The 27843-nt window shown below is 35.1% G+C and overlaps 1 protein-coding gene across 13 annotated transcripts in view; it reads left to right on the top strand.

Annotated features, from left to right (window-relative positions):
- The window catches only part of SGK3 (serum/glucocorticoid regulated kinase family member 3), a 155144-nt gene that overhangs the window by 116540 nt on the left and 10761 nt on the right, over positions 1–27843 (top strand). For 12 of the 13 annotated variants that reach the window (XM_071222243.1, XM_071222240.1, XM_071222244.1 and 9 more), the window contains 12 exons: positions 1452–1524; positions 4504–4579; positions 10797–10884; positions 13703–13752; positions 14528–14566; positions 16174–16231; positions 19896–19979; positions 20083–20214; positions 23876–23988; positions 24080–24116; positions 24710–24796; positions 26841–26936. In XM_071222243.1, coding sequence (XP_071078344.1) covers positions 1452–1524; positions 4504–4579; positions 10797–10884; positions 13703–13752; positions 14528–14566; positions 16174–16231; positions 19896–19979; positions 20083–20214; positions 23876–23988; positions 24080–24116; positions 24710–24796; positions 26841–26936 — 933 coding nt within the window. The remainder of the gene's footprint in view (positions 1–1451; positions 1525–4503; positions 4580–10796; positions 10885–13702; positions 13753–14527; positions 14567–16173; positions 16232–19895; positions 19980–20082; positions 20215–23875; positions 23989–24079; positions 24117–24709; positions 24797–26840; positions 26937–27843) is intronic. The other variant, XM_071222249.1, reaches the window with a different exon arrangement.

Genomic DNA, 27843 nt, shown 5'->3' with positions numbered 1-27843 from the left:
TCTCATTTTCTGTGTCTGCCTCTGTTTTTACATTACCCTTGCCAATTCTACCTCTTGTGACAAGGGGCAAAGAAAACAAAACAGGGGAATGGTATTAGTTGTGTTCTTTCAAACTACAGAAATGAGGTTAAACCTGGCTTGGATTTCCCTAAGTGTGAAAATACAAATTCTTATGCTTCTTTTAGATTAAAAGACAAAAAGTGTAATTTCCAATCTGTAAGCATTTTAATTATCAGTTTAAATGTGTTTTTATGACTGTTGTTGACATTTTTTAATTTTTTAGTGTAGAAATTATTCAGAACCTACAGAGGTAGAGAGACTAGTACAAATGCAGAAAATAATGTAAAGTACCATCCAGCTTCAGCAATCACATGGTCATTCTTGTTGCATTTCTGGCCCTACCTAGCCAGCCCACGGTATTTTGAAGGAAATTTTATTTATCGTATCATTTCATCTGTAAATATTTTAGTATCATCTCTAAAAAAGATAAATGTCCTTAAAACACACACACATGATATGATTATCACATATAAAACTAAATGATAATATCTTAATATCAAATAGTCAGTATTTATGTGACTGGCTGATAAGTCTATTAAGTGTCTTTTAATGGCTAAATTTTCCCCTCCACCTCTCTTATCTTTCCTTTACAGCTTTTTATTGAAAAAAAGCAGTGTCATTTGTCTACAGACTGGATTTTGCTGATAGCAAGCCTGTGGTGTAGAGTGATTAATACATTCTTCTATTCTTTCTATTTCCTGTCAGCTGGTAGTTGCATACATAGTTTGTGTGTGGGAGAGGGAGGGGTCTTACCTGAAGCCTCTAATAAAAATAAGCATTGACCCCTATTTATGACTCTACTGCTCCAAATTTAAGTTCTCTAGGACCAAGTTGTTTCTTCTCTCGGGATAAGCAAATCTGATAAAAGTATTAGAATAGTTATAGGGGGAAGGCTGAAGTAGAGGATGTTGAAAGCAAAATTCATCAGCTTTCTTAGATAACAATTGTCAACCTATTCATACAGAGAAAACACAAAGATCACATCTTTCCCTGAGATAATAAATGATGAGTAATGTATTCAAACTTATACATCAGATTCTAGTCTAAGCACTTGAATGTAAATGATTTCCTTTAAGCCTCACGACAAATCTGTAAGGTAAGTGCTAAAATTATCCCTAGTTTATAGGCAAGAAGATTGAGGCCTAGAGATGTTAAGTAACTTATTCAAGGTCACAAAGCTACTAAGTATTTTATTGGTACAAAATAGGATGATTATACAGTCTATGGTATTTTATTGGTGTAATTTAATTTATATATTTGATCATTATATATTTAAAAGTATGTCTTACAATGGATTTTCTTGCAAATCAGATTGTATTTTATTTTGGTGCATGTATAACCAGAAGACTTACAAAATTAAGTTCATATAATGTTATTTTTAAAAATTCTAGTTAAAAAAACAATTTCCAACTATGGCCCTGAAGATTCCTGCCAAGCGAATATTTGGTGACAATTTTGATCCTGGTAAGCAATAACTTCATAGACCAGCCATAAGTGATGGTTGAAGTTTGAAGATATAGTAAACATATTAATTGTACAGTAATATAAGAATTTATAAAATAATTGATCTCATACTCTGTGAAAATAATGCCTCAGGAAGATGCTTACTGTGTACTAGGCATTGTTTTAAACACATGCTGTAATTCATTCAGTACTCACAACAACCCTTTGAGTTGGATATTATTATTATCATTACTATTTTATAGATAAGGAAACTGAGGCACAGTTAGGGTCACATACAGCTAGTAAATGTCAAATTTGGAAGTTAAATTTAAGCAGCCTGGCTTCAGATAAACTTGCTGATCATTAAAGATTATTTGGGGGTACTTTTGTAACCATGGAGGACATTCTTTGTTACACTGAGAAACATTTATTAAAAGTATAGCCTGTGTGTAGCATCCTGCAGGCCTCTGAATGGCATACTAAGAAAATACCCTATTGGTCACCCTTGGGGAGCATAATGCCCCAGAAGATCTTAGGAATCTGGAGCCTATGTGCCTGAAGGCTCAAGCCTGGAACTTTCCACTTGAATCTAAGGAATCAGATTCTAGGTCACAAATGGCTACTTACAGAGAGACAGAAGCCTCCTTAGCTACCAAAAATCCTATCAGAAAAGTCATCTATCTATGCAGTAGGTGCATCCTGACAAGCCGGAGTGCCCTCCCTCCACACCACCTTACTTCCTCCATTAATTTGCTTGTAACCCTATAACCCATTAAACCTGTGACTCCTTACATGTTTGCTTTCTTGGTCAAATCTCTCTTTACCAAATAGCTCTCAAGTCACTTATCTTGACGACTTTCCCCTCACTATTTCTTTCTCAAACTGTTTCACTGTGCTCTGTGGAATTCTGTCCACGATGAACAAGCATCTCTTTATACTTCATTTTCATATTTATTTCACATTCTTACTTTAATTAAAACTTAGTTTTGCCCCTGAGGCTGCAAGATGAACCCCTGTAACCCTCTCAGCTGGAGGCTCTTTATACTTTGATACTTTATGAACCTCATGATTGGCGAGGATTCTCACTTCTATTATATTTAGAATTTTTATTTGCATTTGTAACTGTGTCATTCACAGGGAACTAGAATGATAGCAAGACTAAGCCACTCTCCTAAGCCACACAGCTAATACATAGAAAATTAAACTCATCCAGGTTTATTTATTTGTATTATCCCCTTACTATACTGTCTGATTAATACATGGTACCTTTAAAAACAAAATTCACAAACTTTAAAAAAGAGATTTTATTTATTTATTTATTCATTCATTCATTTTTAGACAGAGGGTAAGGGAAGTAGAAAGAGGGGGAGAAAGAGAGGGGGAGAAACATCAATGTGTAGTTGCTTCTCACGTGCCCCCTACTGGGGACCTGGCCTGCAACCCAGGCATGTGCCCTGACAGGGAATCCAACCATCCACCCTTTGGTTTGCAGGCCCATGCTCAATCCACTGAGCCACACCATCCAGGGCCATAAGCTTTTGTGTGCATTTTATTTTTAAATTATTTGTTTGGAACATTACAAAACTCTTACCATTTCCTGATCTGAAAGGTGTGGGTTAAGGATAAAGGACCTCTGTGATCCCTGCAGGCTCTAAATATCCTTTGATTTGGAATATAATCAGGTTGCTCCTGTAATCAGGTTGCACCAGTAGCAGTATTACAACAAAAACCCAAGGTCTCCTTCAGTCAAAGTTTGATTTTTCCCCCCTGCGCCGCAGCAATGGAGATTGTCTCATCTTTGATTGTTTTTCTAGAAGCACTGAGATGACAAAGAAATCTTTATAGGTCAGTTTAATACATGCTTTGGAGACTAAACGTTCATTTTATTATCTAAGCATTAAGTTCTTTTGAATCTCTAGTGGAAGCCTCTTTTGAATAACAATAGATACATTCACATAAATTCTTAATTAGAGAATTTAGAAAAATATATATCTCCAACTATAATTCTTAAAGATATTATGTCAGCCTTATATGTTCTTGGAACTTATCCTATAAGGGGGCTGGTACGCATTTCAGTCTAATCTGGAATGTTTTAGATATTTGCCTGCTTAATGTTGATCTAAAAATTAAACTTGGACTTGCCCTAAATTCTGCCTACTGCTGGTTTTCTTTTTGCACGACTGACTTCTTTTATTTATCTTCCGATACAGGGCTTTCAAAACTGTTTCAAGTCAGTAAGGAAGTGGAGAGTCTAGTAGCACTTAGTGCAGCATGGCTGTAGCTCACAGAAGAGAGCAAATCACTCTCTTTTTCACAACCCACTTCCCAATGCAAAGGTACCATCCGTAAATATCCACAGAACAATTTAAAACTGCTTCCATACAATTGTTAGATTTTCTTTAAATATCTCAAACGTAGTCATTCATTTTAGTTCTCCTTCTACAATACTAACTCCAGTTTCTGAAAACTGTCTTTCAAGCATAGTTTTTAATGTGAACCTCACATACTCTCTGCTGTCCAGTGACATAAAGAATGTCCTTGGAAGAGTTACAAGATACCTCCCTGAAATTTTTCAAAAAACTCATACTTGAGCCCTGGCCGGTTTGACTCAGCTGGTTGGGCATTGTCCCATGAAGCGAAAGGTTGCCGGTTCGATTCCCTGTCAAGGCACATGCCTAGGTTGTGGGTTCATTGCAGTCAGGGCAAGTATGGAAGGCAACCAACCGGTTTTTGTAGTGAGTTTATTTAGAACCTAAAGTAGGCATTTTTTTGGAGACTTTTCTTTTGGAAGACATGTTATCTGCTTTATTTTTGTTTTATAATCATTGTATTTATGAATTTTAAAATAAATATTTCTAAGTATTTTTATTGTATAAAAAGAAACATGGATTAAGAAATAGCTCTTAATCAGAATTTACTCTTCTCTGTTCTTATATAGCTGTATTGATAATTACCTAGTCTGACATAAATAATCCTAATGGCATATGTGTCTCTTCACAGATTTTATCAAACAAAGAAGGGCAGGACTGAATGAATTCATTCAGAACTTAGTTAGGCACCCAGAGCTTTACAACCAGTAAGTAATTTTCATTGTGTTCTGAAGAGGCTCTGAAACCAAACCTAAGAATATTGAATAAGTTGCTGGTACAGATTTTATGTGTTCGGTAGAATGTCACTGTGCTATATATAATGTGTGTGTATGTAAAATCTTCCTCAAGCATTTTCCCCTGGTATTCTTAACCGCTTTTTTGACCATCAGCTCAAGGTCCTAGTTATTTTCTTTCTTCCTTTTCTACTTGTATTGGTTTTGTGGATTAAACTTGAAAGGAATTTGTATAGTAAACAGTTAAAGCATTTTGCTAATTGTTTGTTGTTATATTTACTCATGCATTCAAACGGCATTTGTTAAGTACTTGCTGTGTATGTCGGGAACATAAAGAGGAATGAGTGTCATTCCTACATTCCAGAGGCATAGGCTTCCAGTCTAGTGGGAGAGACAGATATAGGAACAAACAGTTAAATCTAGGAAAGCTTTATTGCAGGAGTGCTAGAAGATAACAGAAAAATATGGCCAACTTTTATTGAGGAGGTCAAAGAAGGCTTCCTAGGACTTAATGGAAGGGCATTCATTCAAGAAAAAAAAGGCAGGGGGAAAATTCCAGGAAAAGTCCGTGTAAGAATCTACAAAAAGCCTGATGCATGCAGGACACTTACGTATGACTGGAACACAGAGTAGATTTTCAGAAGGGAGATAAGTACAGCCTTTGACGGAATTGGCAAGGGCCAGGCACACGTGCTACCACTCTTGTTCTCTTCTACCGAGAAGGCCTCCCGTCCTTTTCAACCCAGCATTCCAGGCAGCCACTGACCATGAAGGCTCTTTCCCAGCCCTGTGTCTGTCTCACACTCATGAGTTTAAACTCCCTTTGTAGATCAGATGCTGCCGATGAAAGTAGAGAGGGTGCATCTTACCAAAAATACCTAGGAACATGATTTGAGATATGTTTTCATTTTTGAGTCTGGTAGTTGGTTCATGGGTATTCTTTATATTTCTTGTGATTTGTAATTTACACATATGTTACTTATATTATTTTGTATATATAAAGCATTATATTCTAAAAATAAAGCTGATAAAGTAAAATATCTGGGGGCTTGTAAGTAAGGGTTTGTGTTATGGGCAGTGATGCAAACATGATACACTTTTTCAGTCTTTTCAGAATCACGGCACTGAAGAACTATTTCTAGCAATTGTTCTAAAAGCAATGATATTTTTTATATAGTTCTTTACAGTTTACAGTAAGCTTCTACCATTCTGAGCACATCCTCTGACCTCCTTTTTTGACTCACTTAATGTAACTTACTAAATTAGTAAAATAATAGAGTGGAACCTCCTCCAACCACGGTCTTCTGCCCAGCACTCTGAATTTCCCCTGGCACAAGGGACATGTCAGGGGAGGCCCAGCAGCTGCATTAGCCCTGGGATTAGCCAGTGCTCTGAAGACCAGCTAGCTGCCTTTTTGTTCAGGGCCTCCAGCAGGTGATAGAGGGGCACAAAATTGGGGAGGAACCTTGAACTCAGGATTCCTATATCTGTTACATTCCTTAGCAAAGGGCTTTTACTATTTGGCTCTTTGTACAATTATTTTTTAAATATTATGCCTTTTCCCTATGATAAATTGTGTTATCTTCAGCTTCTATATGTCCTTCAAACCTTTATTTTTTGCTGTATGAACTTGAGATTACTTTGAACTGGCATATTGCTGGTGTGTTTGATATATAGTTTATACGCTGAGGTCTTGAATTTGCTTCCTCCTGTGAATTTGCTTATTCCATGTGACAGAGAGCTTCACATGGAATAAGTATGGGAAAAAATGGTGGTGGTGGTGATTATTTCTCCTGGCATTTTGAATAGTGTTACTCAGAACTCCTAACACTGGATCTAAAAGAGTAGTATTATAAGATATATTTGGTGTTAAAATTAAACTGAAAGCAATTTGATTGTTTTAATTTTAACATTATCTTAAATGATACACAATTCTTTTATTTTCTTTTTCTTTTCAAGATTTTATTTATTTATTTTTTAGGGAGAAGGGGAGGGAGGGAAAGAGGTAGAGAAACATCAATGTGCTAGAGATACATTTATGAGTTGCCTCTCATGCGCCCCCAACTGGGGACCTGGTCTGCAACCCAGGCATGTGCCCTGACTGGGGATCAAACCAGCAACAGGCTGGCACTTAGTCCACTGAGCCACACCAGCCAGGGCCACAGTGCTTAAGTGTACAACGCAATGGATTTTTACAGATATATGCACCCTGTAACTACCATCATTCCATTTTAGGTACAGGACCTATCCAGCACCCCAACTTAATTTTATCTGACATTTTCTTTTTAATAAGAAGTGACATTTCATATTTTCTGGATCTTATCTGTTCTTAATGGAACTTTGTTAATTTTCACACTCTTCATTTGAACATCAAACTATTTATAAAATATACAGATTTATGGAAGCAAGAAGAGAAGCCAGTCAGCAAGTGCATCTTGAACACCTACTGTGTGACTATCATTACTGTTAGGGAAATGAACTATAAAAATTGCTTTACTTCAATAGATAAAAGCTTATTTTTAAAACAATTTTATTAAAATTGATTTTGAAAATCCCTAAAAAGCTGGATTAAGGTGTGTTGGTATTTCTCTGATGTCTGGGTAGAAGGGGGTTTCTGAGCACATTGGCAGTACATGAGGTGTCACAATAAAACTGACAAGTTTGACCAACAAAAACATTTGAACCCTCAAAATCACAAAGAAAATTAAAAACCAAAAATATAGAAAAAGTTTCCCTTGATTTAAGGGACAATAGATCAATATAGATAATTGGAAAGAGCTCATGCAGGTAATACACTCTTAAGACACCAAGAGGAGCTACAAATGAATGATTGATTACCCCAAATAACTGAGTATTTTCTTCCCTATTAAGAAATACAAAAGGAAGCAAAGATATCTTATGTCAGCTTTCTTGTAGTTGTAACACACACAGAAAAGAGCTCAGATCGTGACCACTCGGCCTAATAAGTTACGTGAAAGTGGACACATCTGAGTTGTCGCCCGCAGGCCAAGCAATAGCACGTTTCCAGTATCCTTGAAGTCCCTCCTATACAGGACCTCCTCCCCATCTCTATTCTTCCCTTCCTTCCTAAAGGTAATTATTCTTCTGATTTTTTAGCAGCATAGATTAACATGCCCTGTTTTTTTTAACTTAATACCATTGGAATCATATATTATACATTCTCTGTCTGGCTTTGGTGCACGTGTGCAAGCTTTTCTGATGTATCTTGGCGTAGAAATTCTATGTTGTAAGGAATATAGAGGGTGGAGAAAATGTAGGTTTACAGTTGTTCGTATGGAAAATAATACAATAATTAATAAATAATAATACAAGAATAAACTGTGTCCCACATACAACTGTAAACCTCCTTTTGTCCCACCCTGTATTTGTTTAGTATTGTTAGTCTTTTCAATTTTAGCCATTCTGGTGAGTGTGTAGTGGCTTTATTGTTGCTTTAGTTTGTATTTCACTAATTACTAATGAAACTGAATACCTTCTTTTTAAAATACTATTTTTCACTTATCAAATTATCAGAGATGCTAATATAAACTGTAACATTTAAAGCTAACAAGGACTAGAGAGAGTCTTCTGGTTATTCATATACTGCTAGGAGGGTATAATAAATTGGTACGGCCTCTCTGGAAATTAGATAACAAACTACATAAAGTCTGAAATGCCTTGTAATTCAGACCAAATAATTTTACTTTTTAAAATCTATAGTGAAAAATCATATATGCAGTTCTACTGTTATGCTCAGGGATGGTCAATTGCAACATTAGTTATAGTAGTGAAGTTGGGTGGTAAAATATCAAAGCTATCTATATTCTAGGGTGAATAAACATTGAATAACTTAGTGCACTGTGCAACATCATATATCTGTCAAAGTGATTATGGAGTTTTTAACAAGATGGCAAAATGCTTATGATGTAATTTATAGGTGAAAAACAGGAAAATAAAATATTTTAAATGGAATAGGATCTCAACTCTGCGGAAAGACTGCAATAAAATATGCTAAAATGGTAATAGTACTTGCCTTTCTGTAGTAATAATGAAGATCTCCACCTTTAAAAATTTTTTTGAGATAAAATTCACCTTATTTTAACAATTTTTAGCATGTTACAATTCAGTGTTTTTAGCATACTTCTAATGCTGTACAGCCATTGTCACTATCTTATTCTGTCACCCCAAGTCTAATCTAACATTAATATCACCCCAAAAAGAAGCTGCAGTCTTCAAATTTCCCCTTTTCTCCAACCTTTGACAACTACTAGTCCACTTTTTATCTCTATGGATTTACCTGTTCTGGACATTTTATATAAATGGAATCATGCAATATGTGACCTTTTTATCTTCCTTTGTTCATTTAGCATAATGTTAAGTTTCATCCATGTTATTATAACATGTATCAGTACTTTACTCCTTTTCATGGATGAAGAATATTCCCTTGTGTGCATATACCACATTTTGTTTCTTTATTCACTATTTGATGGACATTTATGTTGCTTCCACTTTTTTGCTATTATGAATAATGCTGCTGTGAACATTTGTGTATGAATTTTTTGTGTGGGCATATGTTCTTATTTCTAGGATGAGTTGCTACATCATATGGTAACTCTTATGTTTAACTTTTCGAGGAACCATCAAACTGTTTTCCACAGTGGCTGCACCATTTTACATTCCCACAGGCCCTTCCACTTTTAAAAAATTATTTTTCATCATTCTGAATTTCTTACAATGAATGTATGTTATTTATATTTAATTATTACAAGCAGTTTGGGAAATCTTGCCCTTTGTGATGACATGGAATGGATCCTGAGGGCATTATGCTAAGTGAAGTAAGTCAAACAGAGAAAGATAAACACTGTATAATTTTACTTATATGTGGAATCTTTAAAAAAAAAACTAACTCATAGATACAGAGAACAGAGTGGTGGTTGCCAGAGGCAGGTGTTAGGGGGTTGGGCAAGTGGGTGAAGGTGTCAAAAGGTACAAACTCCCAGTTATAAAATAAATAAGTTATGAAGATATGATGTACAGCACAGTGACTATAGTTAACGATACTGTGTTGTGTACAGGGTAGAGCAAAATTGGGTTTACAGTTCATATGGAAAATAATAAATAACGTAAGAATAAACCGCATTTTGCATACTCACAATTATAAATCTACTTTTGTCCCACCTTGTTTTTTAAATTTGCTAAGAGAATAGATCTTAAAGGTTTTCATCACAAGAAAAAAAGTGTAACTATGTGTGGTGATGGATATGAACTAGACTTATTGTGATCATTTCATAATATGTACAAATGTCAATTATATCTTACAAAGAAAGAAAGAACAATTTCGTAGGAAGTACCTATGTTATAGAGATTCAGTCGTTGCTTGGGATTGTCATTCGTCCACACAAGGTCCCTCTTTTATTTTAGTTCACTTTTTCTCTTCATCTTTGATCTTCACTCCCAATTCTTCATTCCCACTATTGAAACCCACTCCAATATGTGTCTTTGATATGTTTATTGACTCTTGCTTTGTGTCTGTGAATATTTAATATATACACATGAATGGTACCATGCTCTAGTTCTTTGTTTCTGCCTGCCATAGCTGGTTACTCATTTCTCTAGGGGCAGGTGCTGTTGGCTTCTGATTCACTACTCTAAGGAATGTTGCCATGAGTATCCTGTTTACATCTTTCACTGAACCTGGATGTAAATTTTTGTGTGGTTTACTCCTAGAACTGGAATTTCTGTGTCTAGGCAAAATGCATACACTGTTTCACCAAATATTGCCAGATGGCTTTTTAGAAAAGTTTCCTCATTTACATTCTCACCAGTAATACATGAGGGTGTCTCTTTCTTTGTATTCCTACCAACTGTTGATGTTATCTATCTTCCTAATTTTTGCAGTTTAATGGACATAAAGTGGTATCTCATTGTTATTTTCATTAGTTTTTCTTGGATTATTAGTAGTGTTAAACATCTTGATAAATTTTCTCAACTGTTTCTCCCTTTGCTCATGTTGGATTCTCTATTTTTTAAATTAATTTGCTTATTTCTTTTATAATACAGAATATTAATGGATTTTGTTTGGCTCTCTTACTGTAAATGCTATTATAATTTTTTTTATTTTCAATTTTTAAAGGGAGAAAGGCTGTAGAAATACTTTCAAAATCATAATAAAGTTAATTTTTATTTTTAGTCCAGACGTCAGAGCATTCCTTCAAATGGACAGTCCAAAACATCAGTCTGATCCATCTGAAGATGAAGATGAAAGAAGTACTCAAAAGGTAGTAAGAGGGATAGCATTTTTTTCCAGTTGACTTTATATATTTATTTCTTTTTTATTTAATGTTCTTATTCCTACCTCCCCCCAGCAATCACTGCACTATTGTCCACGTCCATGAGTCCTTTTTCCTTTTTGCTCAAGAGGGATTATATATTTAAGAGATGACATTAGTGGCAACTTTATTGACATTTAGTTAAAATGAAGTCACTTTATCCATTGTAAATTTTCTATTGTGTAGAATACATTATAAAATGTGTATACCTCTTACTGATCACTCTTATAAAAATTATAAATTAGTACTTTTTACAGTTAAAAAATAATACATGTTAATTAAACAAAGTTTTGAAAATAGTAAGAAGGGAAGTATTACCCCTATTATCACCAACCAGACCTAGTTATTTTTAACATATTAGTGATTTTCTTTCTAATCTTCTCTTAACATATAGGGATTTTTAAAAATTATCTAGTAATAACTATATAGTGTATACAGTTTTGTATTCTACCCTCTTCACTTTTTTTTTTTTTTAGATTTTATTTATTTAATTTTAGAGAGGGGAAAGGAGGGAGAAAGAGAGGGAGAGAAACATCAATGTGTACTTGCCTCTTGAGCACCCCCTACTGGGGACCTGGCCTGAAACCCATGTGCCCTGACTGGGAATCGAACCAGCAGGCAACTCTTTGGTTCACAGGGAGGTAGGTGCTCAATCCACTGAGCAACACCAGCCAGGGACATTTAAAAACATTTTTTAAAATGATATATTTTAAGTTTTGACATAGTATTCAATGAAATCAGGGTATAACATTTTATATGCATATTCACGGTGTGATTACAGTTTTTAAAAGTTATGCAAAAACAATGAAATTACTGTTAAGTATTTAGAAAATTATCTGTCAATAAAGTTACGGGTTTTTAAAAAAAATAGTGTTCCTACTACTTTTCCTATTTTCCAATTATCAGTATATACTTATAATTGAAAAAGATGAAACTGTTCAAAAATATCTTAAAGGACAAAATCCATGTAACCCTGATTTTCCATGTAGTGCTTGCTAATCATGTTGAGGGTATGTGGGTTTAGGTCATTTAGAGAATGTCTTGCCTTGCTGTGGGAGACAGCTGGTTTTGAAAGAACCAAACTGTGAGATTCCTGGCTCCTGTTCTGTCACTATTGGCTTCAGATTTGTATTGTTTCTTTTTTTTTTTTTGTATCCATAAAATCTGAAACTTTTTTGTTTTTATTGATTTTATTATTTTTTCATTACCATTTATACCCCTCACTGCAAAATCTGAAACTTAGACTAGCATCTCTTGCAGTTTTAAAATATAGATAAAAAGAATCTCTTCAAAAAATGGAAAGAGCTATACTTCTAATACTTGTAACTATTTATTAAAGACTTTTAAGTGGATAACTAAATGAAGTTAACAGCCAGAAAATATCTTAGAAGACATATGGACCTACTCCTTATTTATAGAGAGAAAAACAGAGGTCAAGAGAAGTCAAGAAACTTACGTTCTTGATTAGTGTTCACACTGTTAATTATTTATACCTCACCCTCAGTTTAGTAATTAGAAATAATCTTTTAAAATAGTAGGTAGAATTAAAAGTTGTCTAATCATATACCCCAGTAATTTTCATTATTATTTTAGAAATTTGCTCTATTGGAAAAATTATTGCCAAGTAATAAAACTTTGCTATATATTAATATAATTCATGGGACAAGTTGTTCATGTTATTGTTTATTCCGTGCTTATTCAGTTCATTTTCCTTATCTATATAAGAAAAGTTTATTGAATGGATATGTGATCCAGTTCTCTGCACATTTATTAAAATAATAAGTGTATTGAAATTTCAATTTAGTTTGGATTACATTATCATATTCTGTGGAGCACTATATTTAAAGATAATCATAATATATTTAAGTCAAATTATTATGCTATACACCTTAAACTAAATTTATACAGTACTATATGACAATTATATCTCAGTAAAACTGGGGAAAAAAGATTATTTTACACTTATGGCAAAATAGGGCAATTCTCATTTAATGAATGTTTTTTGTCTTTTGCTAGACTGTTAATGGTCCTTTTATTTCTGTGTTCTGGGGATTGAAAATTTACTACAGCAAGGTTTTTCCTGTAAAAGCATTGTTAGGAAATAAATTTGATTTATAACTGATCAAAAACTTGTGCCAGTGTTGTTGTTTTTTAAGAAATATATTACTATACATCAGAACTTTTGTCCTTTATTTTTAAAAGTAGCTTGTATTCTGGAGATTGTCTACAAGTTTCAAATGAGTTTAAATGGAAATGTAAAAGATATTTCTCTCTAATAAGAAGTTGCTTAGATAAACTTGCTCCAGTTAACTTAAATAGAAGTTTTTAAAAGCTTATTTCATGTCCACAGCTTATCATGTCTACAACCATATAAGCCTCTAGTAAAAGTATCCATCTTTGTTGGAAAATGTGAACAAAAGAAGCTGTTTTTAACCAGGTTTTTAATGTAAAAATAATCCCTCTTAAGCTGTGGTTTCAGTGCTCACTCGCCTCTTCCAGGGAGCTCTCCCCAGTTTACTTCATTGACTTGCCACTCTGAGCCTGATTTCTGCCTTACCCTTTCCTTACATTGACTCTTGAAATTTATCATAAAAATGACTATGGATATTTCCAAATATGTCTATATGTTTTTATTAAGAATGAGGACTTTAGCTTTCTTTAACATGGCGCTACATCAAATATCTGCTACAGTTACATATATTTATTTGAAAAACATCGTTGACCATTGAAGCTCCCATATAACCATATTTTTTTCCCACTTCCACAGCTACACTCTACCTCACAGAATATCAACCTGGGACCATCTGCAAATCCTCAGTAGGTTTGGTTTTAAATAATCTTTTCAATTTTAGAAGGATTTTTTTTATGTGAATGTACAAATAAAATTTTACCAGTTTAACTCAAAGCCTAGGAAATATAAGCATCCTTACAGTGACTATAACACTGTCCTATGCTTGCCTAACTTACTGCTCTAGCTTTGCATTGCTTTAGTAGAGCTCTGAGATGTTTTTAATCCACAAATTACTGATCGGGTACTGCCGTTTGGCCTTTGTCACTTTTCTCTCTGTCTCTCTGTCTCTCTCTCTTTGTGTGTGTGTATGTAAAATCACTAGCCTGTATTTCCCAGGCACTGTAGGTCCTGGGAGGTCCTGCGGAGGTGGTCTGGCCAAAGCATCCGTGAAGGCCTCACTGGCATTCTCCTGCTGTCGGTGTCAGTGGTGCAACCCTAGTCGTTAGCCAGCTTGTTCCAAAGTAGTCATGTATGCATTAGCTTTTTTATTAAAGGCTTCTAAATGGTTTTATACAGTCTCTCCCCTAGTCCTATGTTTAACTGACCCAGGGGAAATATGTTGAGGACCACCAGGAGTGGTAAATATAACTTTATCTTGAATGTCATCTGTAGATATTGGGAATGAATGCCTAGACCACTGAGTACAAAGGATTCTAAGGCCACTTCTTGGCTCAGTGCGAGGAGTGCCTGACAGAGTAGTGATGTCTGCCTGGGTTAGAGAAGGAGTGTTGCTATTCTTACTTATAATTATTTTTACAGCCTTTTTGGACTAATTCTAAAGTATTCTATCTTTTATCCCAGGATACTACGCTTCCCTCACCCTTTTGGTCCACTTAAACAGTGAGTATAGACAGATAAGAGACATGGTCTGAGGAATGGGTCGTGGGACACTTCAGCATTCTGATGAGGTCAGGGAGGCACCAGTAAAGGAGACTAAAAAAGAGTAGATGGTAAGATGGGAGGAAAACGAGGAGGAACATAGTGTCACACAGTCAGGCGAAGAAAGTTTCTTGAGGGAGTAATTAACTTGTTAACATTGCCAGTAGGCACGTAATATGAAGATTGAGAACGGACCACTGGCTCTGATAAGTCACTAGTAACCATTACCAGTTCCCCTGACAGGAAAGGGTTACAGAAGAACTGGAGGAGAGTACAGCAGGTGTAGACAAAGAGTTTAGAGCGCTTACCTGAGGAGTTCCGCAGCAAAGGAAAGCCAAGAAATGGGATGGTACCTGGAAGAGGAAGTTTGGTGTTGAGCATTTTTTCTGTCATCGTAGCATCAAGTTGGTCAGGCAGCATGAAGGCTTTATCACCAGCAGTTAACAGTGGAGCCTCAGTTAGTGTGTTTACCAGGAGGGATTTGTGGGGTTTTTTGCTATTATATTTGTTTAAAAAATTATTACAGTATCTAAGCATATCATTAAAGAATAAAATAACTAGTCCAAGGAGCATGCCCTTGAAGAAGAAAAACATCTAAGCTTAGTTAAGTATTTATCTCCCTAACCTTCACCTGTTATTATTTAACTTAGACTTGACATTACTCCCCTGTTTGAATTGACTATTTCTTTCAATAATGAATTGAAGGAAATTTAGAATCTAAATGGAGTCATTCCCCTCTCCTTAGTACAACTTGGGTATTCAGAATGGGTTAAGGAAATGGCTCTTCTGGCTGCTTATGCTAAACTTTCTGCTACCCTGTACTTTTGCCTGCATACAGCAAATGCTGACTTTACCTGATAGGAGACTAGGAATAAAAGGACAATCTTAATATTCCCTCTAGCTTCTCTGCACTTGGCTTTCCTACACTACCATCTGTGAGAATAAGCAGAGAGGCCTTTATGTGCAATGTATAATAAATGATATCTGTGCAAAACACTGTGATGACATTTTTCTCCATTAGAAATTTTTCTTGGTGACTTTACTAGGCGTTGCAGCTATTAACAAGGATTGTGGTGTCACACTATCAGGTGAAGAAAGTTTCTCAACGAGGGAATAACTAACTTTCCAGAAAAATTACCAGACTAGAGAGTCCTTGGAATGTATTACTAATTTATATAGTTACTCAGTTTCTTCATTAACAACATTGGTAAGGTTTATAGTAATAAAATTGGTTTAGATAGAAGCTATATTGAGTTCAAAACTATATATATATATATGTACATATACATATATATAAGACTATTATTGAAGACTATTATTGAAGTTTCTTTCAAGCAGGACTAAACAAGACAAAGTTATAAAATATCTCCTTAGAAAGTAGATATTGTTACTATTTATCATTACCTACTTTATATTAAAAGTGAATTACTACGAGTGTGAAAGCTGGAGTCATCCTGCTGAAGGGTTTTGTACCCAACATTTACTTATCAGACTGTGCTGAGAAATGTTTAAAAGTTAACATGTGTCCAATTTCTAGGAGGCTAATTCTTGTCATTCATTTCTTTCAGTGCTAAACCAACAGACTTCGATTTCTTGAAAGTTATTGGAAAAGGCAGCTTTGGCAAGGTAACAGTATTTTATTTTCTCACTCAGTAAAAAAGTATTTATGGAATGCATGCTTTTTGCATGCCAGAGCACAAAACTTGTTGGGGTACAGTATGTGGAGTTAAGATCCTTTCTCTACTTTTAACGTACTAACAGAGTAATTAGGGAAATAATTAAATTCCCCCTAATTAAATTCTAACATAAAATTCACTTGTTCAAAAAGTATTTGTTGAGCACCTGCTATGTGCCAAGCACAGTTCTGGGCCCAATTTAGATAACACTGAGCAAAACTGACATGGCTACTGCCTTTGTGATGCTTACAAACTAATGGAAACAGCCAATTAAAATATACAGCCCAATAAATAATTATAAATAGTAATGAGGCTGTGAAGGAATTGAAGAATAGAGTGAAGTGACAGAAGACTGTAGGCAGTGGGGGGAGTACGGAATCCCTACTTAGATGGGTGACCATTGACTGATCACTGCTTTGAAGACATGCCATTTAAACTGAGGCCGAAAGACAAAAGTGAGCAGCTGTGTAAGTAATAGTTGGGGGAAGAAAGGGTTCTGTGAAGAACCTGCTTCTGCTCAAATGTGAGTGTCAACTGAATCACTTAGCTTGACAGTGTGGCCATACCAGGGAAGGAGAAGCTCTTAAGGCCACAAGTGTCATAGATGGTGTTATCAGAATCATCAAATATACCACATTTTGCCATGTATAATGCTCACCACATTTTTGTGCACATTATACCTGGGTTATTATGCCCGTTACACCCATGGTATGTAATCATCATACCCATGTGTAAAGCGCATCCTTATTTTTCCCTCAAAAATTTGAGCAAAAAATTGTACATTATACATGGTGAAATATGGTACTTAAGTGCTTTTTCATTAAATCATCTTTATTGTTATTCTATTACAGTTGTCCCAGTTTTTTCCCCTTTGCCCTCCTCCACTCTCCCACTGCCCCCGCTTCTGGCTCCCACAGTCAGTTCCCACACTATTGTCCATGTCCGTGCATCATTCATACATCTTCTTTGTCCAGTCCCGCCCCCTTCTTTTCAGCATTATCCCCCATCCTGCTCCCCTCTGGTCACTTTCAGTCTGTTCCATGTTTCCATGCCTGTGGTTCTATTTAAGTGCTTTTTTGCAGTATACTTCATTCTGTAATAAAAATAAATATGTATGTATTTAATTATAGCTTGCTGTATTCATAGCTTCCTGTATCTCTGGCTTGTTTTCTGAGCTTTCTGTACACCAGAAACTGTGACCACACAGTTAAACCCATGTGTGTTTTTTAATTCAGCAAACATATATTGACCGCCTGCTACATACTGGGCAATAGAAATATAGACATAGATCCGCTCTCAAAATGCTCATAGTCCCCCAAGATGTTAGAGGTAATCTGTCATTAATAACAAAAAGTGTTATCTTTTGGAAACTTCATGTTTGGATCTAGACTTTATTGGGATTTGGTTCTTGCACATAATATGAGGTGTAGGGTCAGAGTTCATTTTCTTCCCTGTGGATATCCAACTGATCCCACATAATTTATTGCAAAGACTATTCTTTCCCCACTGAATGCAGGGTAACCTTTATTATATATCCAATGTCCATATTGCATGGATCTACTTCTAAATTTTGTGTTTTACATTCATTTGTAGATTTTATATTGTGTTCCAGTAATCTGTGTGTCTGTCTTTGCACCAATATCACATTGCCTTGACAAAGGTAGCTTGATATCCAGCAGAACAAGTCTTCCCTCCTTGTTTTTCTTCATGAGGCCCCTTTGCATATCTCCATAAATTTAGAATTAGCATGCCAATTTCCACAAGATTCTGTTGGATTTTGATTGGGATTGCACTGAATCTGTAGGTCAGTATGGGGGGAATTGTTGTCTTTACACTATTGAGTCTCCCAATCCATGACCATGATATGCCCCTTTGTTGATTTAGTTCATCTTTAATTTTTCTCAGTACTGTTTTATAGTGTTCTTTTTAAAAAGATTTTATTTATTTATTTTTAGAGAAGGGAAGGGAGGGAGAAAGAGGGAGAGAAACATCAATGTGTGGTTGCCTCCTACTAAGGACCTGGCCTGCAACCCAGGCACGTGCCCCCTCCTGGGGACCTCAAACCGGCTAGCTTTTGGTTTGCAGGCTGGCACTCAATCCACTGAGCCACACCAGGCAGGGCTGTAGTATTCTGTATAGAATTTTTACACATCTTTATTAGATTTATTCCTGTGTGTTTCATTTTTTTATGTTGTTGGAAACAGCTGTTATTTATTGAAGCTGAATGTGTACATTCATTACCTATGACACATTGGTTCTACTCCTAGCTATATATCCAACAGAAGTGCATGCACACGTGCGCCAGGAAAGGCATATGCCAGAATATTCATGGCACCGTTATTCATAAACAGTCGAAGTGTTTGTCAACAAAAGAGTGGGTTAAATTGTGTAATGCAGTAGTCTACACAGCAATAAACATACTAAAACTGTACAACATGCCAGAGGTTGGATGCATATTATATGATTTAGAGTGAAAGAAGTCAAGCAGAGACAACTTCATCTATATGATTATAATTACATAAAATTCAAAAAATGATAAAAATTCCCTGTGTTATTGTAAGTTGAGATAGTGGTTACTTTTGAGGAAGAAGGGATGAGTAGTTTCTGGAATGGAGCCAAAGAGGGGCTTCAGGCTACCCAAAATGTTTTTATCTTTTGACCTGGATAGCGGTTACATCATGTGTTCATTTTGTAATTATTGACTGAACAGTAGTGATTTGTGAGTTATTTTACTCGTATATTATGTTTAATAAAAATTTAAAATCTTGCAAAATGATTAGAAACCAACAAACTGCAGTAAAACGAAGAAAAGCAGAATGCACGAAAACAAAGGAAAAGCAGACAAATGCAAATTCACAATGTGTTTGAAGAATAGAAAAATATATATGATAAACTAAAATAAGTAATAGCAATCTAACATTTATTCTAAACTTCTCTCCAGTGAGTGGTCTTGGTTTCACTTTCTATTTGCACGTCTGTTCCCCAAATTTACCAATCTAATGGGGAAAAAATGCAAAAGCTTGAGTATATGTCTACCTTTTTACTGAGGCAATATCCTTGTAAGTGTCTTCAGATCCTTGAAAGTGCATACAACCAAGCCCATTTTAAAAAGCCAGCTATCTGTGCTACTTCTTCCTCTGAACTCTCCTGAATTTGAAACCTATAAGGGAAACCTATAGGTTAGGTAAAGCAGAAATTCATTTTGATTACCTAGAAACCAGTTTCTTCTCCTTTTTTATGTAGCCATGAAGTATAGGCTCAATGTTTCCTAATCTTCAGGGCTCCCGGCTGGCACGTGCACACACACACATTGGCACAGAGATCTCAAACAGTATAGATTTTGGTACTTAAATAAAAATCTCAAACATCTGCACACAAAGAAATGGCACCTGGCTATTCAAATGATCAATGTCCTTTTTTGTTTTATTAAAATACTTAAGGAAAAATGGATTTATAGAAATAAGTTTAGCAGTTTTCAATTTTTAAAACAAAAAACACGTTGTATTATTTAGATCTCTTGGGGACTTTCTTTTTATAAAATTTATTGACAAGTGAATTATTCTTAATAGAATATTGAAATTTCTAATACTATGCACAATCTTTAATTACAACAGGTTCTTCTTGCAAAACGGAAACTGGATGGAAAATTTTATGCTGTCAAAGTGTTGCAGAAAAAAATAGTTCTCAACAGAAGAGAGGTGAAATAGAAGAGCTTTGTTTCTCCTAAGCTCCTTTTCTCAATTAACAGAATTGTTTTGTGGTGTATAATACAAGTTGATCCTTTACCCCCTTTTTTTACAGCAAAAACATATTATGGCTGAACGTAATGTGCTCTTGAAAAATGTGAAACATCCATTTTTGGTTGGATTACATTATTCTTTCCAAACAACTGAAAAGCTTTATTTTGTTCTGGATTTTGTTAATGGAGGGGAGGTGAGTTTTATAATTAATTTTATAATGTTGATACTGTTTAGAAAAAATAGAATAAAGTCAATTTTTCTTTTCTTATACATTTTTGGAATGTATAAGGAAAGGTTCCAGGTTCAGCATCAACAGCTATTTGTTGAGTAGCAACATTATTTAAGGTGCTTGCTAATAATAAGCACAATGCAAGATGTGAAATGTGTAACACAAAGCTCATCTTAAATCAGCTATGGTGTTAGTGGGAAGGTTTATAAAGAACTTTCGTATGAAGCTACAGACTTCATGGGTAGTTTTGTCCCTTTGCTATATAGCAAGAATAATTTACTAAAACATGATTTGTAATTTAGATAATTATTGTTTCGTAATTTTCTAAAATGCATGAACTATTAGTCAGATGAGATGATTTTCTAATAAAGGGTTCTATGGTGAAGTCAGTTTGGAAAATGTTTCATGTTATATCCCATTGGTGATTAACGATGTGTTTCTTCGTGATTCACAATATGTTTCAGCATGTTAAAGACTTTAAGCAATTTGACCTTTAAGAACTCCAGGATTTCTTTAAAAATTTTTTTACTACATGGTCCTCTTTTTTTGTTTGAACCAAATCTGTTAATAATATTCCCCAAAACTCTGAATCTGAAGGATCTTGAAATACATTTTGGGAAATGCTATTATGATAATAATTACAGTTGTAGTTATTGCAGTTAACATGTATTGAATATACTTACAGGCCCAGCACTCTGGCTATTTGTGTGTATCATTTTATCGTCACAACAATTTTGTTACATAAAACAAACTGAGCCCAGAGAAGTTAGGTAACTTGCTCAAGTCATATAGTTAGTAAGTACTGGAGCCAGGAATTGAACTCAGGCATCTGATTCTGGGACCTAGGCAGCTGACCACCCCCTGTTCCTTCCTCTGCATCTCAATTCTCACAACATTCTGATTGTTGGACCTCTGACCTGTGAATGTCTCTAAAAATATTTTAACTGACAGGTATTTTCATATCTTTACAAAGGGATCTTCTATTCCCTAGTCCCAAAGCAGAGAGAAGAAAAGCATTTTTCAATCTTACTATAGTACATCTAACTGTAGAATAAAGGAACTAGAAGGAAAACCAATTTCTGTTCTGCAAATATGAAAGGTGATCAGACACACCCAAATCATTTGGGGGAAAGATCATAAAAAGAATTATTATTCAACCCCCTGCATCTATAACAAAAATGCCTCATAACTACTCAGCATGGAAGCAATTTCCCAGGCACCCTGGTTTAGAAAGAGAGAGATGATCACGCATTATTCCCACCTAGAAAGTTGTCATTTTATTTTGTGTGAGTGCTGACATATAATGAGAATTTATTGAGGGCCTGGTACTTTGTAATTATTTCACATGCATTATTTTAATTCACCATCACAATTCTTTGAGATAAACACTCTTATACCCATCCTATAGATAAGGAAGTTAAAGCTCAGAAAGGCTAAGCAACTTTCTCAGTGTCACAGTGTTCTAGTAAGTGTTAGACTCTGGATTAACCAAGATGTAAGTACCACTCTGTGTCTTTGAAATGTCATGCAAGGCATCTCAGGTTTCCTGCTTTGGCTGTGATTTCTTAGTGCTGCATTAAGACTTTGCTTCTGAGTTCTTTTTACACAGTGACCTGCTCATTAACTGAGTGGCAAATGAGGAAAGAGGTGGGCTCGTTTTCAAAAAGATATGCTTGGCCGATAAGGGGAGGGAATGAAATAGAATGTTGGGGTGGATGGAGGAGCAGTTGAATGGGGCACTAAGTAGAAGAGGAATAAAGACAATTAGAAAAGATAAAGGTGAAAGGAGTGTAATTTCATTATGTGTTTCCTATTATTATCACTATTATTTCCTCCCAATATTCATACTGACATTTTAACCTTGACATATGATATTTATTACTGTATACTACTTCAGATCTGTTTTGGAGCTAGGTGGAGTATAAACAAATAAGTTTCATGACCATGGGCATATAAACAGGCTCTTCTGAGCCTCAGCTTCCTCATTAATTTCTTACCTCAAAGTAGACAGGTAGATTAAGTAAATTGAGCATACAAAGTCTTTAGCAATAGTGCCTTTGATTTAGTAGGCAATCAGTGTTAGCTATTATTAGTGAATGGTCAAATTTTCATAAGGGGTAGTTTTCATTAGTACTATATTGAACAGATGTGATCAGGAGATTGCTAAATATAATATTACAGTGGTGTATGTTACAGCTAATAAAAACAGTGGTAGGAATAAAAAGGAGGAAATATTTCAGAAATAATTAAAAGATTAGAAGCAGAAGAATTTATTCCTGGGTTGGATGCAGGGGCTAAGAGTAAAGGAGCAGTGTGGAGGTATCCCAGGTCAGCCCCTGTTTACCTACTCTGTTAGGATCTAGAGTAACTGATTTTCACCCTCACCTTTCAGGGGAGGTTAAGAAAAAAAAAATTGAACAAACTTTGAAAATCATAGAAGCTAAATAAATTACACACACAAAGGGAAGAGCCCGAATTTGATCAGCTGTAAAACCTGACTTGTTCCCCTGTATCTTGTTGCCTCCCATGACTTAAAGAGCTGAACAGAAAGTGGTATCATTAAAGGGGAGACACAGTGGCAGTAGTGGTTTGTAAGAGAAGAAAAGTTGAATTTATTGGCTTATAAAATATTCCAGAAAGTGTAGCAGGTCTTTGCCAGGAGCAGAGGTTTGGGCTGGAGATGTCCATGTGAAAGACGTCAACATAGAGGTGGTGATTAAAGTGTTTGGAATGGATTAGGTTATCTGGACAGGGTATGCATAGAAAGAGTAACAGTGGAGAAACCCAGTATAGCAACCTTGTTGATCCCTGCAGTATAAGGAGCCAGAAAGGAGGGGAAATGGAATTCCCATGGTAGAAGGAGGTCTAGGAAGAGATCATTGTCTTTGATGCCAAAAAACTTAAGTAGGCAGAGCAAACTTCACCCAGGCAAGTAACCTAATGAATAAAGGGTAGACAGGTTATAAGAAATAAATTCAGAATTAGGAAGTATAAGAAATGAACTGGAGAGTCCAGCTGCCACATAACTCTAGCCATTTGCTACCACATTGGAATTTATGTTCCATTATACAGAGCTCACCCCCCTTTTTTTTCATAAGAAACCAACCTATGATTTTTACCAAAACCTTTTTCTAGTTTTTATATGTTACTAATTAATTTTAAATATTTCTAAAAATGGTACTTAATTCAAACAAATTTGGATCCATGGGTTATATTTGGTCGCCTGGCCACTACTTGTGTTTGATGTTTTTCCAAAGGAAAGAATAGTCAAAATTGGTCCGGTAAGATATTGTAACTACATGGCAATGTCAAGATGATTGGTGTGCACTGATGATCTTCTCCAGAGAGGTTCCTGGAGTGGCGAGGACACTGACACACTGAGGACTGAAGGGTGGGTGGGAGATGAGTGCATTAGCAACGGTAAAGAAAGATGTGTGGTTTAAGAGAGACAGTGATTGCTAAGTTGGGGACACCAGCAAGGGAGAGTCACGGTTCTGTGCTTTGGTGCATTTTTATCTCACATTCAAAGTAACAAAAACAAATCCTGTTTTTGTATTTATAGAATCTATTTGTATCACTCTATATGTGAATTATTTTAACATTCCTTTTTTTCCCCATTTTATAGCTGTTTTTTCACTTACAAAGAGAGCGGTCCTTTCCTGAACACAGAGCAAGGTTTTATGCTGCTGAAATTGCCAGTGCATTGGGTTACTTGCACTCCATCAAAATAGTGTATAGGTAAGTTTGAAAAATATTATTTGTAAAAGTCTTTTTATTATTTTATTTCAGCTAATAGTCAGGTTTGCTTTTCTTCTTTTTAATTTGATAGAGACTTGAAACCAGAAAATATTCTTTTGGATTCAATAGTAAGTATTGTCTTTTAAAAATCTAGTTGTCAATTTTTGTTGTTGTTATGCTTAGTGGAAAAAAGTCAGCCTCAAAGGTTCCACAGTATGTGATTCCATTTTATGTAACATTCTTGAAATGACAAAAGTATAGAGATGGAGATTGGATTAGTGGTCTTACAGGCACAGGGACTGAGGGAATAGGGGAGTGCAAAGATAAAGGGGTACCACCAGGGTTTGCTCCTTTGGGATGATGGACAGTTCTGTCTTGATTGTGGGAGTAGGTTCATGAATCTGCACATCTCTATTGCACAGAACTACACGTACTTCCACACACAACTGCAGGCCTGTACAAAACAGTGAGAACTGAATAAGGTTGGCAGTCTGGTTAACGATGTGTACCAATGTCAGTTTCCCAATTTTGATATCCTACTACAGTTGTCTAAGATATAAGATGTCAGCATTGGGGGGAAGCCGGGTGAGCGATACATGGAACTCGATTTACTTTTTGCAGTTTGCCTTTGGGTCTATAATTATTTCTAAATAAAGCGGTTTTTAAAATTGTCAGTTTATATTCATGCATTGTTTTGTCTTACTGCCTCTGTATTTCTCAGGGACATGTTGTCTTAACAGATTTTGGGCTTTGTAAAGAAGGAATTGCTATTTCTGACACCACAACAACATTTTGTGGGACACCAGAGGTAAGAAGTTGTCTCATTTGTCATTCACATAATCATGAATAAAATGAAGAAATGAATCACAAATTGCTTATGCAAAATTTTAATCAGAAAAGTACAATAAAAATTATCATTTCAGCTTCCACCAATTGAAAATATCTGATAATCATCTCTTTGAACATTTAAAGTTTATTTATAGTTGGTATTTTTAACTGTGATTGTGAGATACCACCAGATAACCCACAAAGGTATAAATTATACTTGTTTTTAATGTTAAAAGTTTACCGTAAGTCTCTTTTAAGCATTTGATTATATTTCTAATGCTTAAAAATAAAATCACGAATTAGTGATAAAAATGTCCTAAAATTCTAGTAGTATTTGCGAAACTCTGAGTATATTAAAAGCCATTGAGTTGTATACTTTAAATGGGTGAATTGCATGGTTTGTGAATATCTTAACAAAGCTCTTTTAAAAAATAAGTTAAAGCAAATATGGCAAAAGATTGACATTGCCTATATTTAGGTGGCAGCCTTACTGGTTTCTATTATATTTTACTATTTTTCTGTATGGCTAAATATTTCATAATAAAATTAAGTGTTTATTTAACAGAGGAAAGTATGAAAGAGGAGATTGGGAGAAACTCCCAAATCAGTATTTATTAACCCAAACATCCCATTCTCTGATCATACTAGCTAGCAGAAATGTATCACCTTTCTATTGGAGATGATAGTAATAATCCTTACAATTTATGTTAAATCCTTTTTATTCTATCTCTCACATACACACACACACACATTTAGTTTATTTTAAACTGTCCTAATTTTAATGTAGTTATAGTGATCTTAGGTACCAGGTAGTATTTCATCATTATTGTAGAGTAATGGCAAATATTGTTGAAAATCTGTGATAAAATGGCTCACATAAGACTTGTAATAAAGATCATAAACCTAATTAAAAGTACCTTAAGCCCTAGCTGATGTGGCTCAGTGGATTGAGTGCCTGTGAACCAAAGGGTCGCCAGTTTGATTCCCAGTCAGGACACATGCCTGGGTTGCAGGCCAGGTCCCTGGTGAGGAGACACGTGAGAGGCAACCACACATTGATGTTTCCCTCCCTCTCTCTCTCCCTCCCTTTCCCTCTGTCTAAAAATAAATAAATAAAATCTTTTTTTAAAAAAGTACCTTAAAATGTATTTTTTAATTTCTAACCCCAGTTCTTGTGTATATTTGTAACCATTCTACTTTGGTTTATGTCTGAAGAAACATTTTTTGTGACTGTATTCATTTTATAGTTAACAAAATCTTTAAGTCCTGAAGTTTTTAGAAAGGAAACACAAATAGGGTTTTTTGTCATGTAAGTCTAAGTGTGATCAGAAATTATTAAACCCTTTTAATTCACTTTGCCATTTTTTGGAGTACATGACAAGGCTTAAGAAGGAATTATTTCCTTACTTCATATGGGGAGAGAAAAATATATTTTTTTGAATTCTATAATTCAAATTTACAATCTTAATGTGTGAAATGGTGATTATTTTAAGTATTTTAAAAGTTAAAATGTAAATAGCTATCTAATAACTCCATATTTCTAAATAATATGTCAGAGAATGACAATTGTAATTTCCTAAGAAGAATGCAATTCATTTTTTTCTTCATTGAAAGGAAAAAATGAATTACAATTGCCACATTAGGAATTCTTTCTTCAGGAGAAACAATTATCAGTAATTTCCAGAGGAATTTTTAAGATAAATTAATCTTCTAAAAGCGTTTCCCCGCCACATAATATAAAACCTACTTTATGACTTCATATTACAGATTCTACATCCGCTGCCCTCTTCTGTTTGTCCTAACTGCATCACAGTTTCTGGGGGAAGTGTGTGAATAGCTGTATTTTGAAGAATATCCCAATGGATTTTGAAAAATGACTAATATAAAATAGAAATACCCAATCAATTGAAAACCTAGATATGTTTTTAGTGTGATCGTAACACCTAAAATTTGTTAAATTGCTCAATTGTCCCTACATTTTGTCTTGTTTATTGAGGTGTTCCAATATTTAATCTTTTCTATAGTATCTTGCGCCTGAAGTAATCAGAAAACAGCCCTATGACAACACGGTGGATTGGTGGTGCCTCGGTGCTGTTCTGTATGAAATGCTGTACGGATTGGTGTGTATTTCTACTCTTTCATTATTTTTCCAATATATTTATAATTGACTTGCATTTTCTCTTTTCTCTTTCTCTTTTAATAGTCTTGCGGACACTTAGATAACACTAACAGAGCGGTAGTAACCTGGTGGAAAAACAAACCCCAAACCATGTATGCACAAAAAGAAAAACTTTTCATTTTGCTCCAGTGTTTAAATATAGTTTTTCTCTGTCATGCTAATTACTACTTCAGGTAATTCTCATCCCTCTTGCATTTTCTTCACAAAGAGGCACATAGTTGTAACATTAAAATTATCCACTTTCATCCGGTTTATCCCAATCAGCATTCTGCCTAGTTTCAAAAAGATGGAAAGAAAAAAGATTTTTGTGTTTATTAGAAGATAATACCATTTGAGTTTTGCCTGCTATTTTGTTCTTATAGGATTTAATTAATACACTGGTGCTCCATTTTTTCCATCACTGGGAACCAAACTTGTCTTCCATTCATCATATATACCATGTCTTAAAATTTTATTTAAAAAAGTGATGCTTACTGTGTAATGTTTCCCCAGTTTTTATTAATTAAAGACACATAAGGCCAGCCAGAGCTTCTGATTAACGTGAGTACATTTGTCTTGCTACATTGAAAGTTGAGTTAATGCTCCAACCAAAAGCAAGCAGTTTAGGCATTTAGAGTTAGCTTACATATCCTTATAGGAATAATACATGCTTTTATTTAGACTTTCTGAAATATTTGCAGTCTTGTCTAGGCTTGCTTTGTGGTCCCATGAGTGCCCAGCAGGCTCAGGCTGGGACCATCCAGTCATCACCAACCACTCCCTCCCTCTCCCCCCAATTCCGCCATGCTGCCCCCACTAAACTAAATACCACCATCAGCTGAGACCTGAGCTGGGGCTTGTTATTTTTG

The sequence above is a fragment of the Desmodus rotundus genome, chromosome 8, assembly GCF_022682495.2.
Source record: "Desmodus rotundus isolate HL8 chromosome 8, HLdesRot8A.1, whole genome shotgun sequence".
Lineage (NCBI taxonomy): Eukaryota > Metazoa > Chordata > Mammalia > Chiroptera > Phyllostomidae > Desmodus > Desmodus rotundus.
Note: the sequence above shows the minus strand (reverse complement) of the source record. Positions and strands in the feature narration are given on the sequence as shown.